Source organism: Scomber scombrus, chromosome 6 (genome assembly GCF_963691925.1).
Source record: "Scomber scombrus chromosome 6, fScoSco1.1, whole genome shotgun sequence".
Classification (NCBI taxonomy): domain Eukaryota; kingdom Metazoa; phylum Chordata; class Actinopteri; order Scombriformes; family Scombridae; genus Scomber; species Scomber scombrus.
In genome coordinates, this window is record NC_084975.1 from 19,249,556 (window position 1) to 19,269,888 (window position 20,333).

Genomic DNA, 20,333 nt, shown 5'->3' on the forward strand with positions numbered 1-20,333 from the left:
TCATGCTGCAGAATAAATGTGGGACTGATGAGATGCCTCGCTAATGGTATTGCATGATGTGCCTAACACATTTGCACAGTACTATATATTGTTCTGAGTACGATACAGATTTGATGTCAACAGCCTCAACATTTTGCATGAGGATGCTGAGATGAAGTACTTGTAGTACTATCAAAGTGATATCTATTTTACACTCACATTTGCTATAATTATGCAATAATGGATAAATATAGATCTATTAATGGCTTATTTTGCCTCATTTGTGGCTCTATGAGGAATCATAATCATATACAGTATTTTTATTTTATTTTATTCTGAAGACAAACAAAACCTTATTTAAGTTATTATTTTTCTTTAGAAGCAGCTAAACATCGTAGAATGAGAATCATTTTTTTAAACAATTATACAAATCTGTCATTATTATAGAAATTCCAATTCAGTCTGAAAAACTTTATTGTCCATCACAAAGCAATGGAAATTTTTCTTAAGCATATTCCATACGTTAAAAAAACAGTCAGTATAAAAAACACAATTGGTAGAAAAACACAGTTTTGTAACCTTTCTTAAGCAACAAAAGAAAACAATAATTTTGTTTCATTTTCCTCTGAACAATATCTGAAAATCACACACCCTGATGAGATAGAAAAAAATCTTATTCTTCTTCTTCTTATTAAGTTGACCTTCTGTTTGACTACGTGTTCATTCTTCATAGATGCACTTACAGGACAGGGAGCGCCCTGCAGCAGCAGCCTGCAATAAAATTGTCACATGGCATTTACAGACTCACTTGCCTAATCAACCTACTTTTGAATGTCTCACATTCTTATATAACATGATTCCAGTCACAGCTCAGGCACAGGGAATTTGCCCCATCGCTGACATGCTTTCACCATGATAGAGGTGGAGCTCACAGTGTAACCCTCATGTCATTTGTTTTTTTTTATTGTGTAGGTGTGTGTAACTCCTCTGGGGGAGGCGTTTGTGATATTTTAATCAAACTGTCAAATGTGGGATGAAATTGTGTTAAGGCACCATAAATGATGTGTATTGATTTGTATTGATTAACCGGTCGAGGCAGATGGCCGCCCACTTTGAGCCTGGTTCTGCCTGAGGTTTCTTCCTGTTAAAAGGGAGTTTTTTCTTGCCATTGTCGCTAAATGCTTGCTCATGTGGGAATGTTGGGTCTCTTTATAAATTAAAACTTGAAGAGTACGGTTTAGAACCTGCTCTATGTGTAAAGTGCCTTGAGATAACTTTGTTGTGATTTGGCGCTATACAAATAAAGATTGATTGATTGATTGATTGATTGATTGGACATCAGTGATAAGGCCACATGTGAAGTTAAGACTTTATTGTGTGTGTGGAATTCTCTCTGGAATAAAGACAGCTGAGGTAGTGCATGTCTTTGTAAGGAAGACTCATCGTAAACATGTCTGTAAAAAGACGTCAAAGTCCAGATGAAACAGCATTTCAAGAATATCTAACTTCGGTATCGTCATAAAATTTGGGCATGTCATCATGAATGTTAGCTCTCTGTCACTAGGACGTGGCTACTCCACCAACGCGCTGATCACAAAGACTACTCAGTTGTAGTAGGTGGTAAATAGGTGTACAATATGACTGGGAATGTGACCTAAAAGGGTTAAAAAGGAATTTTTCATTTAATCCCGGATTAAGAGTGCAAAAACACAAAATATAACTACGAATCAGAACAAAAGCATCACAGTCAAGTGTTTGTATGAGTCCAGGTGGAAAGATCTAAGAAGCATTTCTATCACGAGAACAGCATGAGTTGCTGCAGGGTCTTGAATGGTACTTTCTCCTCAGGCTTGCTGTCGGGGATCATGCCTGCACTTCTCTCCGCACTCAGCTGAATGCTTGGCCTCTTCTGTCTGATTGTCTGCAGCCCTGCCTTAGTGATGTTCCTGCAGAAGTCCACCTTCACCTCCTGCAGACTGATGCCATGAGCCACCATCCCATCCAGTGTGCAGTCAGTGATGCGGACGCAGTTCTCCAGATGGACGTAGTGCAGCTTCTTGCAATTCTGCAACACGAAGATCACATCTTCGTCAGTGATGTGTGCGCAGCCAGAAAGGGTTAGGTTAACCAGATTTGGACACCTGTGATAAAGACAGCAGTCAACATCATCAGCCAGTGACAGGCATGCACACACATGATGGAGTACAGACTTGCCCTGAGTCATCTTTACACTTCGTGCCTCAAGACATATCACATCACTAGGGAGGGATTACTTGAATGACTAGTCCTAAGTAAACAATGCTTTTTGGCGTGTGTGCTTTCTTTATAAATGAATACTCTTTGGGTCTCTTGAATAGAATCAGATAACATGGGAGAACATATATATCAGGATCAGATCTTAGCCATATGTGAATGAAATATAAACAAAGGTAGCAACATGATCTGTTTAAAGATAAAGCAGTTTAATACCCTGACTAAGCTGTCTTTTCTATACACACTGTCCCTCTGGGCATATGTGTTTCCGTCCTCTAAAAAGCTTTTGTGAATAAATAGACCATGGTGCTATTGAACAGAACAATAACAGGATGTTTGATGAAATATAACATGGCAAAAATGATTTTTTTTCATACTTCATTTTTTCAGGAATTACCTAAAAACAAAAAGAAAATAAAGTTTTGCTGTGAAAAACATGTTTACAGCATGTTTTCACTCACTATCAGGGGTGCACTGCAGCCTACTGGCAGGCTGGTGGTACAGAGCTGGCACACAGATACTCTGATGGCTGGCTCTGAAGATCGAGGATGTCATTCACGTTTGCTGATGCAGATTACATAAAGACTTACATAATCTTACCACTTTACCACATGTGAGCCAAACATATTCCACTTGCCTGCAAGTGTTGAGGGTACTGCCCTAGTAATCTCTGTACATGGGATAGCAGTCAATCCACGTGCCCCATTGCATTGTTGCATGGGGCCAATGTGGGGCTTTATCAGAGGATGTGATTGCACGGTATTGACATTACCAAAAAGAGAACAAGAAAAAAGTGAAGTGGAGCTGTGGCATGACAAGAGCTCAAAGCCGGTGGCATTTAGAGGCTCTGTTGCTCTCTAGACTGCTTACAGACTACAGATAGACTACAGTTAATGTGTCTCAACAGAGATGTTACACTGAGGTAAACATAAAAGGAATAAACATGTCATCAACCCTTGTTACATAATCTTCCCTCCCGTGGCACCTCCCCTCTCTTTGTGCAGATATTTAGTGTTGTTTTTTCCTTCTGTTTAAACAAAGGCGTGTAACTACTGTATGTGCAACTCATCTTGTCCACATCAAATTCTCCTCGCTTATTTATCTAGACACAGATTAACCAATATTTAATACCAGGCAACTGGTTTATAGCACATCTTGTGGTGGCAAGCTCACTTTCTTACTTTTGTTTCTAGACACATTTTCACTTACAAAAAGTGTCCACAACATGTTCTAAATACATTACACAAATCTATCTATCTACCTATCTATCTATCTATCTGTCTATCTATCTATCTATCTATCTATCTATCTATCTATCTATCTATCTATCTATCTATCTATCTATCTATCTATCTATCTATCTATCTATCTATCTATCTATCTATCTATCTATCTATCTATCTATCTATCTATCTATCTATCTATCTATATATCTATCTATCTATGCTCTATTCCCCAAAAATGTCGGCGATATTTCCTTTTTTCCATTTAAGTTTAAGACATGATGTAGTTCACATTAAAACAAACTGTAGGGGGGCAGTCTGGTTTGAGCTGAAGATAACTCTTTGCCGCTGAGGTCAGAACAGTAACTACACTGCTAACCTGTAATTATCTCTCTAATGACCTGTTTGGTTTCCTAACAGTTATTTTGTCCAGTCAAATTATCCGGTGAACTCTAAAAGGGAGCTTCGACATAGATTTCAGAGTCAGTTCTTTGGGTGAAGTGGAAGTGCAAGGGTTTGTTTCAAAACTTGCGAAAAAGAACCTGTTCACCTTCTTACAATGTAAATTTAGTGGTGATTATTTTAAAAAATAAAATCATAACAACTTAAAAAGGTAATCCAAGATGTGCTTCTTTCATGCTGGCACTTGTTTTGTAGGAGAAAGCATCATTTTATTCAAATGGTCTCACTTTGCAATGAAAATGTTAAACCATGCCAAGCTTCTTGTGCCACCCACTCTACAACCTACGCTAGCATGTTAATTCATGTTGTATAATTTTAGTACAGAGTCCTCAAGATCAAAATCAAATAACCAAGTTCCTGATTTAGTCAGCTGGCATTAGAAACTGGAAACTACACTATTAGGAGGCCCAGAGATATGCTATGCTTTATAGTTTTTTCCATGAGGAAGAGAAAAAAAACGACAGCCATGAGCTTGGCGTCAGAGTTTACGCAGAGTCTTATCCAGGAAGAGGCAGGCAGAGACAGACGCACATGTTCATTCCTCTGACAGCAACAAAGAGCCAATTGTAAGCTCCACCTGCCTGCGTAAATCTCCAGTCACCAGCTGACTGGGAGGGTCTGTGGCCAAATCACTCTTTATCACCCCCACAGCTTCCCTGCGTCCCCTCCCACTCAGTCACGTGCACTTGCTTTCTTCTCCTTCAGACAGTTTGGGAGGGTTTATCAGTATGCCATGAGTGTGGCTTCAGAGCGTTGAGATACAGGACGCAGACAAAGTAGGTGGTTCTGGTAGTGTCTCAAATTTCACAATACAGGAAATCCTCACAGGGTCATACACTGAGCGAATGAGCCTGCTTCTCTTCCCTCCTCTTGTCCCAGCCAGCTGCGGTGGCCAGGCTCCCTTACATCAACGGTTATTACTGACTGCCTTGAAGAAATTGTCCAGAGACCTCATTATGCCTCTCCAGCATGCAGCCAGCCACGTACAGGGCTGAAAGCCAATAGAGCTGGCAAGTCCTACAGTGACCCATCAAATCCAACTATCACATCATTCAATAAATATAATTTGATATCTGACCACAGTTATGTTAGTTAATAGAATCAGTCTTAGAAGTCCCACAGATGTGTCATTTTTGGTTTCTATGGCCAACTCCAGATACACCATCTGTTTCTAATGATTTTGTTCCCTGCTGCCTACAGCTAAACATGGCAGTTTCAGTAAGCCATGTGCCGTTAAATGAAAACAGTTTTGTTGCCTTTGGTGGGTGTGAGTGACCCCGAAAAACCTAGGAATTGTGTGATCCATCTTCAGGAGACATCTGAGTGAACATTTAATCTATTGAAGACCACAGTTTGAACATTCATGTGAAACTTCAGGCTCCTGTTAAGCATTTCAACATCCTCTTGTAAAAAACCCCAGCTGCAATGGGAACGAACAATGTGACATGGACAATTACACAATTTAGAGCAGTTGTTTTTGTTCTAGTTTGTTCTGTTGTTGCTTTCTATCAGTAGTCCTCAAGGGGTCGCAAGGTAAATATGAGCAGTTGCAAGAGGAAAGTAAAGCAGACAACTTATTTCTGTTACTTTGTTTTCATACTGTCTTAAAAATCTTGCCTTTATTGGAGGTACTGGAAGGTCAATTGGTCACAAGCACAGGTTTCTTTAAGAGGGTCACAAGCCAAGAAAGTGTTTACCAGCCGCTGCTTCCGATAATATTACAGAGTATATTTTCGGGTGCTGGTGTCGTTCTGTCTGTTGGTCTATTTAATCACCGACAAAAAAATAAACAAATAAATGACATCCAAAATACATATTCACACACAAACACTCACGTGTGGCAGACACTAGCCAGGAAAGTGCTGACCAGGCTTTCATGTTTGCTGCAGATGGTCTTCTGAATCGTGTTCTTCATCCAGTCTTCAATGTTGCACACTTTCTGGACCATGCTTGAGTACCAGCGAATAGTCAGGTAACGTAGAAAAGGTCCAAGCACAAAGTTGTCCCTTCTCAACTCACAAGGGGAGCAGAAGTGGAGCCTATTCCAGAGGCAGGGGTCCAAGAAGATGTCACGCAGCTGGTGACAGGTAAGAGACAAATTCTTCCGGTTGTCCTTATCCAAGTAGGAGAAAAGGTGGAGGAGACATTCACGGTTGAGCTGAGTGAAATGCATGGTGAGCTGTCCCAACACAGAAAGAGAGGCCTTGTCCCCCGGGCGGTAATAGGCCTGCTGGTAGGCAGCAACAATGAGCCCATAGCCCGTATTGTGTGGCCTAGATACATGATGCCTCCTCAGGCACACGCTGGAGGCCTGCACATATAAGGCCGTGGAGTGAAGGCTATTTTGGGAAGACAACTGGTGGTACATTCAAAGATGGAAGTGTTTGAGCCATACGCTCCCTTTCCATCTGTCATGGCTCTCAACAGGCGGTGAGCAGCCCACTGGACTGAGCCAGATGTTTACACTGCCCTGGCCTAGTTCTCAGATACAAATACACACTGGGTGATACAAAAGAGAAACACCTCCACACTGTACTGCTGTACAATAACCCTGAAATAAATGTTTCCCTGGTTTAAGTTCTCAGTTGTTGTTGAGACTCAAAAATGTGTTTTGTATTACTATTATTTGACCTTTATAGTGCAGAATGATACAATAAGGCTGCTTCTAATTAATTATTTTTCAATTAAGTTGAAGGAATAGTTCTAAGTTTAAGAATTTTTAAATTGATCTAATTGTCATAAGAAAAATATTGGATTTATTTAAAGCAGAGAATGTTTAAATGTCATGTTAAGCATGTCTAGAGGTGGTGTTGGTTTGCCTTTTTTAAAATCCTGTTGCATGTTTTTAAGATACTCTGGTAATTGTTGCAAAGAAAATCAAACACACTTATATTTTGTCCACTGTATATAAAGAGGAGCAAAAATGTTGGAAACACCACTACTGAGAGTTCAATTAGCCTCTCTGCAGCACCAGCAGCTTACAGAAGCTTTATATTCAAAGGAAAAGACACCTGTTGTACTGGGTTGAATAGAGGCCATACTGTACTACTTGACTACTGAGAACTTCCCTCTGTTTTATTCAAGATAATTACAGAGAATAATCATTTTATAACTTACACCTGGCAAGCCTTGCATGTAAGTGAAAGTCACGAGCACACAGTGTTACATAGCACCTTGCCTAAAGGAACACAGTGAACTATGAGTCAGTGTTGGTTTGAAATTGCTCAATCACATACGCTGGCAAAAGGCAGAATGCCATTATATCTCAGACATCACTCTCCAATACATCACCACTTATGTTCTGTTCCACTTGTTATCACCAATCTCCAAAAAACCTAGGACACTGGGAAATGCCACTGTTGCAAAGCTGATAACTCTGTACAGTGACTCACTGTGTCATGATGTCCTCAACCAAACTTCTGATCTATCAAAACAGCGATGCTATGTGAGCTTTATTATAAGCAGCTGAGATCTAAAAAACAAGGGGGAAAAAAGGCCACTTGTGTCATTAATGGGGACAGTAATGAGCCCACAGCCACCTGTGAGCGGGCGAGGAGGAGCAGATGTTCCTCTGCATACAGGAGTGCTTGTTCCTGCCTGAGCGAGAAGGCTGACTGGCTGGCACGTGTCTCGAGGGGAGCTCTTATGTGTGCGTGTGGGCTGAGATGTTTGTTAGAGGGAAGAGAAAAAAAAAGTCTTGCTAAAACTTGGCTATTTCTCTCTCTCCCTAAGGATGCACTTGGACATATCAAAGGCTGTTTTCTATTACGAGCCATAATAAGACTGTTGGAGAGCTTATAAAATGAAATGATGCAACAGGTGAAAAGGACACTTCCCGACCTTACACCCTGTTTATCTCTATTTTATACTATGCAATCAAATGATACCTAGCTACAGTATATGCTGCAAGAATTATAGGGGAGCAAAGGATGATATCCTTTTGGTGGTCATTTATTTAGAGCTGCAAATAATTATTTTCAGTATTGGATAGTGTACTGATGATTTGATCACTCTATAAAACATCAACAAACAGTGAAACATTTTTCAAGTCCAAGGTGACATCCTCAAGTTGAGAAACATGAGCCATTAAATGCTGGACACTTGCTTTAAAAAAAACAAACTATTAACTAATTATCAAAATAATAACAGGTGGAATTTTCTGTCAATGTTATTGTCAATCCAATAATAGTTTCAGCTCTACTTATACCTCCTTCACTTTGTCCTGTTTTTAGTTGGTTTCTTTCTTGTTCCTTACACTGTAAAATTAACATCCAGGAACAATCTCATAACTATGTATCCTGCAGCAGAATTCAAATATACTGTCACACATAAACACCTGGATTTATGAGGCAGTGAGGTAGCATGATTTCTGAGGAAGTAATTAAAAACTGGTGCATCTGCCATTTAAGAGATTAATAAAACTATATATTAGCACTGATAGGTTAGAAAGATTTAAACAACTTAAATAAAAGAGTAATGGTAGACAAAAACAACCATTTTTCCCTGTCTAGTTGTATCCTGTACATGTTGTTTGGTTGTGGTAATGGATTTGTTGTGGTTGGGGGAAAGAACAAAAGGTTTCAGAAATAGATGAAATTGAAGGTTGTTTTGCCCCCACAGATAAAAAAAGGAATACACATTTGAAAAAAAGGATTCTCCATTGTATTTTTTCATTTTCACTTTGTCTGATACATGTTTTTAAAAGAGCATTTCATCAGCGCCCATTTCAGATAAACATAAAATGTTATATGATACTCAGGCACCAATACAAACAAACAAAATCTGAGAATGATTCTTTCACATTGGTTCTGGTCAAGAGGTTAAAAACAACTTTTTACAGCCCTAATGAGCACTTGTCAGTCAATAAATGCATTGCATTCTAAAGCCTAAAATCTCGCCTAATAACTGGAAAACAGAACTACGAGGTTCTTAAGAGTTGGAAAATATAAAATTGGAAACTTTAAAAATAGAAACACCAAATATTGTTACAATGACACAGTGTCTTGACACAATGAATCTTGTCAGTCTAGGCTAAACATTGGACCAACAGAGGTTTTCCAAGGCTAAAGCTTTTACTTCATTCTTTTAAACGATCACCTTTGGAATCTATTACATACGGAGAAGTCTACCTCAACTGAGGAATACAACATCAAGAAAATAAATGCAAAATGTCATACTAAACAAACAAAATTGAGCAGCAAATTATACACAATGCTGTCATGCAGGTCATAAAAACAAAATACTTGCACATAACATTAAAGCTGGGGCAGGCTGTTTTCTGGAAAAGGCAAAAAAATAAAATAAAAATAAAAACCCCAGCTACAAATTGAAATTACAGCCCACCTCCTGCAGCTCTCCACCCTCCCCTCTGTCCTAAACCGCTCCCACCAGAAAAGTACGGACATATGCACGCACTTCATAGGTGCACGCAACACAAAAGTTTAACAGATTACTACTGCACTCACACAACGTAAAGTTTGGACGCCAGGTGAGCAGTGGGATACCGACGGATAGGGAGTGATAGGACTGCATGAATGGTAGAGGAAAAAAAGTCGGGAATATCAACAGAAAACAGAACGAAAAGCAATGTGCGATCATCAGACTATTGCCATCATTTCGTTAAGGATGCTGGAGCGAGAGACTTTCATGGGAGTGAACGTGGCTCTCTGATGGACTGGTGACTGAGGAGGTTTTTGAGGCAAAAGAGATGGGCAGAGTGCGCACAGATGGGCAGGCAGGTAGGTAAACAGGCAGGTAAGGCATCCAATCATCTCATGTGGGCCGACTGAAATGATTGGATGGACTTATTACAGGCTTGCAACAGCCACAGATACCGAATCTTTCTTTTTTTCAGAATTGGATTTGTTGATTACTGTCAGCAAGGAAAGAGAATTTCAACAAATGTAACAAAAATGTTTTTAAAATAAATTGCCTACCCTAGCTTTAAACGTGAAAATTAACTATTTAAATCAAGCACTGTGAGAAATGTGATTGAGGTGAAGCCAGAGTGCAGAGAGATGCTACTCTGAGGCAGTCTGACAGAATCATTGTGCTGCAGCTTGTATAGCTGGGCTAGCATCCTCTGTTGCAGCCATGTCTGAGGTATCCCTATCTGTTGTAGCATTTACTGAACCCATACTCTCCATGTCAGCTTCATCCAGTACAGCCATGTCTTTGCCAACATCTTCCAATGTTGCATTATCTGGGGCTGCCACGTGCATCAAAACACTGTCTATGGCCATTGGGTCTGCTGCAACCTTGTCCTGAGCAACTACTTCTGAAGACACAGTGTCTGCGGCAGCTGCGTCCACAGCCGGTTTGACTGTGCCTGCAGCTGTGCTGTTCGTGGCAGTCTTGTCCGAGGCCACCTGGTCAGTCCTCTCCACGTAGAAAAGGATGTAGGCCTTGGCCTTTCTCACGGTGTCCTCATTGGTCAGAGTCACTGTGCTGTCATTGAAGTGGTACCAGCGACCTTCGTGGCTGCCATATGCTGTATAGTGCCCTGATCCAACCCTGAGAGCACAGACATATACAGTACATCACATTCTGCCGTCTGGCTTCAAACAAGACATTTACTGCAGCTGCTGAGGTTTGGGACACATTCAGCTTCACGACACCATCAGCAACACAACATCGCCACTTAGAGGCCAGAGGTAAAACAGCAGCACACCAACGAGCAGCTCTTGGCGTATTGAAACACTTAGTATCCATATAGTAGCTACATGAATTTTTTAACTGCAGCTCTCCACAAGGCTTTTCAACAAAACTGTATCTAAATGATTTGAGCAGCGTTTGGTTAACACTTCAAACAGCCATCTGCGGTAGGCAGAGCTGATGAGCAAGATGCATGGATGCATCATTGAGTGGTTTTTTTTCTGTGTTGGAAACCAGCTGTTAATTTTGCTACCATGGCGACAAGAGTGCATCTTGTATGCATCAGCGCACATGATCATCTGTCAGTTACCGTGTGAAAAAAAACACCTACTGACCTAAAACAAGTGATATAAGCAAGATGCTGCTATAAGTACAGTAAATTATAAACATACAGATGAAACTTAAATCCAGAAGCCATAAATATATATTACAGTATCACCCCCCAAAACTAGTATATTCCTTATGTGAGCAAATTTTACAATTAAGATGACTTTTACCATTTTCTTATCATTTTCAGTATTGAAAATAATCAGTAAGATGCTAAAACATCTACTCACCCAGATCCATGATGCACTACAACAGCAACAAGGTCATACAGGCAGCTTTCTGGTAACGAGTTGTCTGGCTGCAAACAGAAAAAAAGTATGATGTGAATTTCATTTCTGTATACTCAGTATTTTAAACTTAGCATCTGGTTGTGTACACAAGACAGAGGTATCACTTTTATAGTGGTGCACACATAAAAGTTTGAAAGCACTTATTGTACTCTCACATTTCCTAAAAACCTGGGTGGTTTCAGAGTCAGCATGATTTGACCGAAAGTATAGTATCAAAAAAAAAAAAAAAAAAGAAAAAAAAGAAGAAGAAGAAGAAGAAGAAGGGGAATTCCAGTTCTCACTTGCTAAGGACTGTCAGACAACAAACCTATTTGGGAGTAGCGCCTCCTGGAGCCAGCAGTCGTATAGACATTAAACTGATTATTGACAAGAATAATACATGTGCATTTACACAAAAATCTAATCAAAAGGAATCAAAGCTGATAACATAAACAACAAACAAACACAGGGCTGCATCAGTAGTGACCTCTACAGTACAACTTGGCAGGCTGGAGATCTGTCACTAGGCCACCAATGCAGGTATCGCACACTGATCCAAAATGAAGGATACCTTTACTGCAACACAGTCATGCTCTTTAATTATATTAATTTAACATCTATATTTATTTGGCTATAAATGTGCACATTGCACGTTAATGATGATAATGTAGTAATCTTCTGTTTGACAACAGAGGTCTACAGTGATCCTGTGGATAAAAATCCATCATCAGCTGACTGTTTAAGAAGAAAATTCAGTTTGACCAAATTACCAGTTTGGGTAAGTTATTGTCATTTTTTTATTAAAAAACCCACCTATAATATCTACTTTTCAAAACAGTCAATTCTTCATGCTGTCTGTGGGCTGCTTTGTTTGAGCCCAGCGTCAATGTAGTGATTATCGTTGACCATCATTTTTCATGTGCTGAACCAACTCTTTTGTTTAGAAATATGCTTAAGATCTTCCAACAGAGTGACTAGTGTCTTGACTGCTTTTGTTACATTTACCAACCCATACCCCTTCATTACAAAGGCTTACATTTGGCAAAAGTACACTAAGTCCTTGTGGTATTATGATGTTCCTTGTAAATATGAGACGTACCAATACAATTTCCATTATGACCGCTGCAGGAAAAAAATAAAAACAAAACTTGTTGTAGGTATTAGGATCATTTTTACTTTGCATACTGGGTGCACAGTTGGCTGTGATTTGAAATGTACTTGTAAGAATTCCCAAGTTACCACAGATTTATAATATTTCCTGATGTTAATTTTCTGGGATCTGACAGTTAAAACTATATTACGAAATTCTATGATCAGCATTTCTTATAATAATGTTCTGAGCTTACCTCAAGCAGGTAGCCATTCATATCCAGGCCTTTCAGTGGAAACTCCACGTAAGTGTCCACTTTATTTCTTAAAAAGGCAGTCCAGTGGAACCTTTTGAGGTGTAGACACAAAACCTACATTTGGGAACAAAACCTCCAATTACACCAAAATAAAATGCATTTTCCCCACTAATTTACTTTGACAAAATAAACAGTTATATTGAATGTGTTAATAATTTAGTTAACTGTCACTAAAATATTGTGACTGGTTCATCTCTGACCTTTGGCAGTTTCTGGATCCAGAACTTCTTGGTGGATTTTTGTCGTTTTCTACACTTGTGGCAATAGTACAGCTCTGTTTCATCAAGCTCTTCCAGGTCAGTGAAGCTACGTAAGCAGTCTAAAACATCAAACACAAAGTAATCTCATTAACCTTATGAAGCTTAACAATCAGTTACTAATATTGACAAAAAATGTTAACCAAGTTTGACAGTAAGAAACAGAACTTACCCCGTAAGGTGCATGTCGGCCCTGGCTCCTGGTCCTTACTTCTCTTTTGTCTGAACTGGCTGGGAATGTCCAAAGACAGATCTGAATGAAAAAGAAATTAGGTGAATCCACTTTGGTATTAAATTAACAAGTGGGAATTACCAGTGCATCCTCTCTTAAGGAATCCTACTTTGAATCTGCTTATGTTTATGTTAAAAATGTGCAGAAGAGATAACTGAATGTCATTTTTGGCTAGTATTGACAGCCCTTATTTATTTATTACTACATTTGTTGTAGTTATTGTCGTCATCTTACCAAGAAATGGGTCGAACTTCCGAGATTCTGTCCCACATATCAAGCAGTTAACTTCATTCTGAAGTATACCACCAAAAATAGATGTGACAACACTGGCTGTCCCATTTCTGTAAAGAATCAAATTGCAAACGGGAGGCAGTTTTCATCAATAAATGTGCATACCACCAAATGTTTTAATTCTGAATCAATCTGTAAGTAAAATAATATTTCAAAAACATTATTCTGCGTTTGGACCAGCAAATGTTTACAGAGTAGTTAATAGAACGCTTTTTCTGAAAATATGCTCAAGTAAAAAATACCTTAATGTCGGATGTAATAATTAAAACTTCAAACAGCCATGAGTAAAAAGTTAAAACAAGACTGTTTTCAATAAAGAAATAAGCAGAGACAATGAACAGATTATACCAAAATGCAACAGAAAAATGGGCTTTTTGAACAAGGGTGTTTTGAGGAAACACCCACTGTCATAAGTGTTGTCATGGCAGCTGACAGCATGGCTCCTACAATGCTAAATATGTCCGGTGTTTCTATATAAAATCATTACAGAAACGGGCAAAAACAAAATAACACTAATAAGGTTAGGCCAACTTACATGCAGCATTTGCCTTCTACAGTGGAGAGTCTAACCCCATCCTGAGGTGAGACTGGGTGAGCTGCCCCGTTCCGGCTGTATTGGAGCTCCCTGTGGAGGTGGTCAAGCAGGTAACGCATGAACTCATGGGCATCCTGCTGCTGGTAACCCCTGGATGCAAAAACACAGCACACATGTTGCATCTTTGACAATATCTTGAGCATAATCTGCTACATTTGAACAGATGGGGAAAATGCAGAACTGAAAAAGAAACAGTTACTGTTCAGTATTAGTATTTATCATTTGTCCGCACAGTGTCGGTTTACCTGAAGCTTGGCATGATTTTCCATATAGCATAAAATAAGGAGTCCGGACTGAATGCCGTCTGGCTCCCTTGCCAGAGGGAACAAAGGGTTTTCCTGAACTCCTCCACCAAAGACCTGCTTAATAAAAAACACAATCAACATTTGAAGTCAAACACTCCTCTACTGTTAACCTAACCAGTGATTGCTGCCATGATCATTTTACATAATCAGATCGATGTCTTTTTGTAATAAGCAGATGTTTTTCACAGACAGGGCCTTTAAATTAAAAACTATAATAAAGGCGTTGTCTCTTTGGTGCCGCTTCATGTTGGGACTGCCAGTCAGTTGTTGATTAAAAATGTCAATCTTATATACATAAAAATACATAAAATTGTTCTTGTGGTCACCTCCAGGATAAACTCCACTTTCTGTACTACTCAGTCTACAATGCTTTCTGATAATTAATGTAGTGAGGAGCATCCTAATGATTTTTTTTATTTTTAAACTTTGTCCATTTCATGGTAGCTACAACTGATTTCAGATCAATGCAATCAGCCCCAAGCTCCCTCCTTCAGAAGAGGACCTTACACACTGTTGTCCCCTTGGCTGCGGGTGTGGTACATCCTTCTTCCTGCCGTCTTACCACTGCGTAGAGCCACTGCAGGCAGCTCCTTGAAGTAACAGCTGAACTGCTCTATGTTACTGTGGAAATAAACACATGCATTGTGAGATCATGTTTAACACCAGAAGCTGGCAAAAGATAGAACAATTTAGAGGAACAACTATAATTTACTATGCGAGTGGCGTAAGTATCCCATTTTAGACAAAGGACAGAATAAATAAAAAAATATGTTTAATAATTTATATGACGTGTTAGGTATTTATTGCAGGTAAATCAAGCCAATGTAACATAACTATTGACCCTCTTCCATATCATGCCAGTTTTCATTTTCAATATTCTCCAGACTTCCCAGCAGGCATTATTTTCTCTTCACTCAGGTTATCTCTATGTAGTAGCGCAGATGATGGTGTAGATTAATTTGACTAACAACAACTTTTTTTAATAAAAGCAAAAAACTAGCCAAGTTCAATCATTCTTGTTGTGATTATTTGACTTGTTGACAGATCTGGGCTTTTTTCAACAGTTTACTCAAATCCTCGACATTGTGGCTTCCCACCAACAAACAAATGAGGCATCTGAAAGCATTTTAAATAACGGCACTACAGCCACACTGACTGGGTTTGAGGACTCTAAGCTGAATCAGCTGCTCAGTCCACCATTCAGCTGTTTGTGTTTTTAAATTCAATTATTTGATACCTTTTTTATATATTGCACCTCAAATTCAGAAATAGTATGTTATTCATTGCCTCTTAACAATTAGTCAACAATCAAGCACACAGTAATAGACCAGCTGCCCCACACTGTATGTGACAAGTTTGACCAGCTGTCCGACTAAAATCTTCTCAAGATGCCTGGCATTATATTCTGGATCGTTCTCAGTACAGTTTTTCTCCACATTTAAAAGTCATTTAATCAAGACAGATCCAAATAATGACACAATTTGAGGATTAAGTCTGCCCTTCGTCTTGAGTGTTTCAATACTGACACAGAAGTGGCTCATGTTTTGGATTACATGAACAATTGCATATTACAGTAAATGTGTGACTGTGTTTCCTGTATGTGACTGCCAGATAGCAGAATGAAATTCTCATTTCAAGTGGTTTCCCATCTTAGTTTTTGTCACGTAAGATGAAAATTTTTGTTTCATTTTACTTTCACTTTTCTAGCGTTGTTAGGACGCTTCTCATTTTCAGACACGTAGGTCTGTAAATCTGAAAAATGCATCCAACATCTTGACTAAGCTGCACTTCAGTTTTGTTAATGCGACTTATTTATTCAGCTTTAAAAAAGGCACAGATAACATAACTGCACTACAAATTCATTGCAATGCATTGGTGGCATAAAGAACATTTCAACCAGATTTTAATATTAACACCATGCTGAAATGAACAGAAATCACTGGGTGCCTGGAAGAAAAATAACATATAAATAGTATGCTTTGATAAATGCTCAGCAGCAATGAGAAATGTACATAATAGTAGATCTAATAGTCAGGAAAAATGTGTGTTAGGTGGGAAATCTGGCCTTTGACTGTCTTGTTTCCAAGCAGCCTGTGTAATCCCCTGACTGTGCCCCAGACTGTATTAATAAAGGATGACTGATCATGGGGCCCTGGGTCTACAGGGGCAAAGCTACTGAGGCATGCTGTACATTACCGCCCACATACTTCAAACTCAGTGCAGAGCCTTACCTGAGGGATTGCAGAATGGCATTCATGAAGCATGTATTTCCCAGGTTCCGCAAGCCTGTAGCACCTAAGGCCACCCCATCCTGACAGAGACAAGTGACATGCATAAATATTTATGTATACAGTACCAGTCAAAAGTTTGGGCACACTTTCCAGTTCAAGGGAATGGGAAAGTGTGTCCAAACGTTTGACTGGTGCAGTATATATTTAAATACACTCAAAACAAGTCTCAGGAAGAAGCCGGACAAGTAAAGGAAGATTTAAGGCAAGTTAAAAGGCAAGTTTGAAGGGAACATTTGAAGATATTGTGATAGTCTATAAAAGGCTGTTGTGACTCATACTTAATTGGAGCCAATGTGTTCCACTGTGTGAATTAAGACTCGTGTATAAGGAAAAAATGAGCCAAAGTTTGGGCAGCACCATGAGGTCTTTTATGTTAGGACACAGCTGTAGAGTGACAGCAGTTTGCTTCTAGAGACAATAGAAAAGAACCACAATTTAGGGCACTTACATTGTCTTTCAACATTTTGTTGTCTGGAGCTGGACTTTCCTGGAGTTTTCTTTTCCTCTGTCTGTCACCCATCAGCACTGAGCTGTAAGAGGAAAAGAAAACTTTTTATCTGAACACTTACTTGCATCTTCAAGAGCAGCAAGATATATCTTAGCTTGGCAACACTATCAACAATATTGGTACATTTGAATTATTACTTTAATCCTTTATTATATCTAATTATTATTGACTTAAACAATAAGAACAAAAACATTGTTGAAGAGTTAAACCTTAAGATTAGTACTTACTTTTCTAAACCCTGGAGATGTTCCCTCACCTTCTGCACCTGCCCAAGTTTGGTGTCATTTACAACGAAGTCATCACATCTGTAACTATAAAATCCATATTAGTCAACTTCACAACACATAAATATTTGAAAAGCTAATTGAGATTTGGACTTTGCATAAAGAATCCATCTTTTAATCACAGCCATGAATCCTGCACAAATACAGTTTTGATTATTGTCATTTCCCAGAAGAACGTTGGATCACTTGCGACGTAATTGATTAAACTCCAATAAATAAATGACAATGAAGAATGAAACATATTGTTCCTGTTATGACAGCATATCAATCCTTTGACTTTCAACAGTTTTATTATGACTGTACTGTTGCAGGGCCCCTTAGTGAGTCACAGGTTGTAAACATAGATAGGGTGGTTATGAAAGACACTCACCAAAATACGCTGTAGTTGCTACAGTCCATGCAGACAGAATGATGAGATTTCTCCTTCTCCTGCTTCTCACCCTTCCTTTGGCTAACGCCAAGCACATGGCTCTCTTCAAAATGTTTCTTTGCATGGCCATTAACATACCTAGATAAAAGGAGATTATTTCAGAACATCTTGAATTCCCTAAAAATGATTTACAAATGAAAACACTTACAGGCCTAAGTTAACAAAAGGTTATCAGAGAGTATGACAGAGGCTGAGCCCAAAACTAATTATTGCAGTCCTTATCTCCAGAGCAGTTACAATACACTGCAACTACCAGTCTTATCCTACTACGACACAAATGGTAAAAGGTAACTGGACTGCATTCAGGTAGCATTCTTCAACCTGAGAGGAGGACAAAGCACCCTTCTTTCATTACCACCCATGAACACGCAGTGGTGGCAGAACAGGAACTATTATACAATTTGGGGTTCAGTTGCTCACACAAATGAGACAATAGGTGCACATGAAGAGCCTGGGATGGATCCTGGCATTTAAGTACTTTAGACAAATACCCCAAAATGTAAGATTATCTACCTCAGGTTTGACACTGCAGGGCTCCAATGTCCACTTATAATTTATTGACCCAAGGTGACATTTCAAGTACTACTACTACTCTTCATCAGACTCACTACCTCAGGTGTGTGAATAATAAAATAATCTTAACTCAAGGGGAACTCCATTTAGGCTATGAGTTGCTTTCAAGAGCTCAGGGAAAAACAAGTGAGTGGACTGTGCTTACATATTTATGCATTGTGTTGGCATAGTAGATTTGCCAGTCCCAATGTCAAAATACAAATAATTGGGGCACAGCAGAGTGTTGTTGAAGTTGTTAATGGTTTATGAATGCAACACTAAACACTGCTTACAGATTTAAAAACAAACAACTTACCGTCCACAATGGACCATCAGGCAGGTGAGGCAAATCCATGGACTTTTATTAGATCTGCAAACTGGAGAAAAAAGGAGATGTTATATTAATTGTTAAGCGTACAGTTTATAGGGCAACATAACGCTGTGATGTGCTTTTGCATGTTTCATCGACAGGGACACAATTTTGCTTTATATCTCATGATGAGTTATGATACGATGGTGTTGACTTTTAATTAGCTGTTGTTGCGGTATTTTGAGTCCGTAGCCTGATCCGAGAGGCTGTGAAGCAAAACCTTACAAAGACACTAACATTGTTTTTTTTATTTACTTAAGAGATTTAATAACGTTGGCTTTTTGTTGTTGTTGTAAATAACGAGGGGCACAAACACTTACCATTGCAGCACCAGGAGGAAGGAGTACCGTGAGGGAGCCTGGAGGACTCGACGGTGGAGCTCACATTTGAGTTCAGATGAGGGCACTCCATCAGCTTACAGTCGAGAGTAAATCACGCTAATGTAACTGCGAGGGTACCAGGAATTAGGAAGCGAACAATAGTTAGCCAATTAACCCCCAAACTAGCTAGCTCCCGTTAGCCGACCAACTACTTGTGTTTGCGGACGCACGTTTTCCTGTCTCTGCTAACGCTAACACGGCTGGTAGCTACTGCATCATTTCAACACGTCGATTTATAGTAAACACAGACAACACAGCCTCCTCCCTGACATGTTGTAAGATAAACTGTAACGTTATCTTTGGTGTGTAATGTACTAGATGTAACTGAGAGCGTTTGCCACAAACAAATGGAAATAACTTGAGGAAGTGACGTAGCAGGGTCTGCCGGCTCGGGCACTTCGCCAACTACAAAAAAACAAAGACGAGAAAGCTTCTGGGAGAAATGTTGGACTACTTCCTTCTTCGCTTACGTCCCTCTGGGTCGCCTGGAAGAACTAGTGAAGGTGCCTCATATTAAGTTTGACGGTTTTCCACCCTGTACTGTTAACATGTGAAATCTGTAATGTTTTTAACTAATGATGACATTTTGTGAGACGTAAATAAAAGTTGCTCCGTGGCACGCATGCGTAGTTACGTATCGCTTCCCGACTGCATGTGGGCTAAGGCATAGACGTATGTATGTCTATGGGCTAGAGGCGGTGAACTGTGAACTGTGAACTGTTTAAGCTTAATTGATAGTTATATCAAGGTTAAGCAGGTTTGGGAAGGTGACTTTCGAAATGTAATACGTTACCGATTACTAGTTACCTTATTTAAAATGCAATAAGTAAAGTAAGTATTTCAATTACTTAATCAAAGTAAAGTAACCCATTACATTTGATTACTTTTCTAATTTTCTAACGAATGTACCCATTAAGCACCAACATTTTGTTCAAGTTTTTCATGGATACTGACATGATGTATACGGGAGATCATTTCTTATAAAGCAAGATTTATCTCTCATTTCAATTCATTAGTTTATGTAGATTTTGGAATATGAAATAAATATGTTTTATGAAAAAAGTCTGGCATGGGCTTAATTGGTACTGTGATATAATTTAAGCCCATGTGTGCTCCAAATAAGCACGTCATGATTTATTTAGAAAACAGAAAAAAATATTGCTTTCAAAGAATTAAAAACAACAATATATGTGTTCAGTCACATGTTAATTATTTCAAAAATGAGGAAAAAACCCTCTTCCTGAGCAGAATCTTAAATGTCTGAC

The 20,333-nt window shown here is 39.1% G+C and overlaps 2 protein-coding genes across 2 annotated transcripts; both read right to left on the reverse strand.

Annotated features, from left to right (window-relative positions):
- Positions 1–1,774: 1,774 nt before the first annotated feature.
- Positions 1,775–6,090, reverse strand: fbxl22 (F-box and leucine-rich repeat protein 22). The gene is made up of 2 exons (XM_062421387.1): positions 5,753–6,090; positions 1,775–2,120 (listed from the first exon to the last, which is right to left on the reverse strand). The coding sequence occupies exons 1-2, from the start codon at positions 6,088–6,090 to the stop codon at positions 1,775–1,777; spliced, it is 684 nt and encodes a 227-aa protein (XP_062277371.1).
- Positions 6,091–8,564: 2,474 nt separating this feature from the next.
- Positions 8,565–19,353, reverse strand: usp3 (ubiquitin specific peptidase 3). The gene is made up of 15 exons (XM_062420509.1): positions 19,009–19,353; positions 18,635–18,695; positions 17,707–17,844; positions 17,280–17,363; positions 16,993–17,074; positions 16,485–16,564; positions 14,761–14,874; positions 14,194–14,307; positions 13,889–14,038; positions 13,297–13,403; positions 13,003–13,083; positions 12,774–12,892; positions 12,514–12,627; positions 11,129–11,196; positions 8,565–10,430 (listed from the first exon to the last, which is right to left on the reverse strand). The coding sequence occupies exons 1-15, from the start codon at positions 19,097–19,099 to the stop codon at positions 9,962–9,964; spliced, it is 1,872 nt and encodes a 623-aa protein (XP_062276493.1). The 5' UTR covers positions 19,100–19,353; the 3' UTR covers positions 8,565–9,961.
- Between the last annotated feature and the right edge of the window lie 980 nt (positions 19,354–20,333).

Excerpts from the sequence above, each read along its gene's own strand:
- usp3 (XM_062420509.1), bottom strand. The coding sequence starts at position 19,099 with ATGGAGTGCCCTCATCTGAACTCAAATGTGAGCTCCACCGTCGAGTCC. Across the intron at positions 13,084-13,296 it reads GAAGTTCGACCCATTTCTTG|ATCTGTCTTTGGACATTCCC; the intron begins GTAAGATGACGA and ends TTTTTCATTCAG. Across the intron at positions 11,197-12,513 it reads TGAATGGCTACCTGCTTGAG|CCAGACAACTCGTTACCAGA; the intron begins GTAAGCTCAGAA and ends TTCTGTTTGCAG.
- fbxl22 (XM_062421387.1), bottom strand. The coding sequence starts at position 6,090 with ATGCATTTCACTCAGCTCAACCGTGAATGTCTCCTCCACCTTTTCTCC. Across the intron at positions 2,121-5,752 it reads CTGGCTAGTGTCTGCCACAC|GTGTCCAAATCTGGTTAACC; the intron begins GTGAGTGTTTGT and ends TCTTTATCACAG.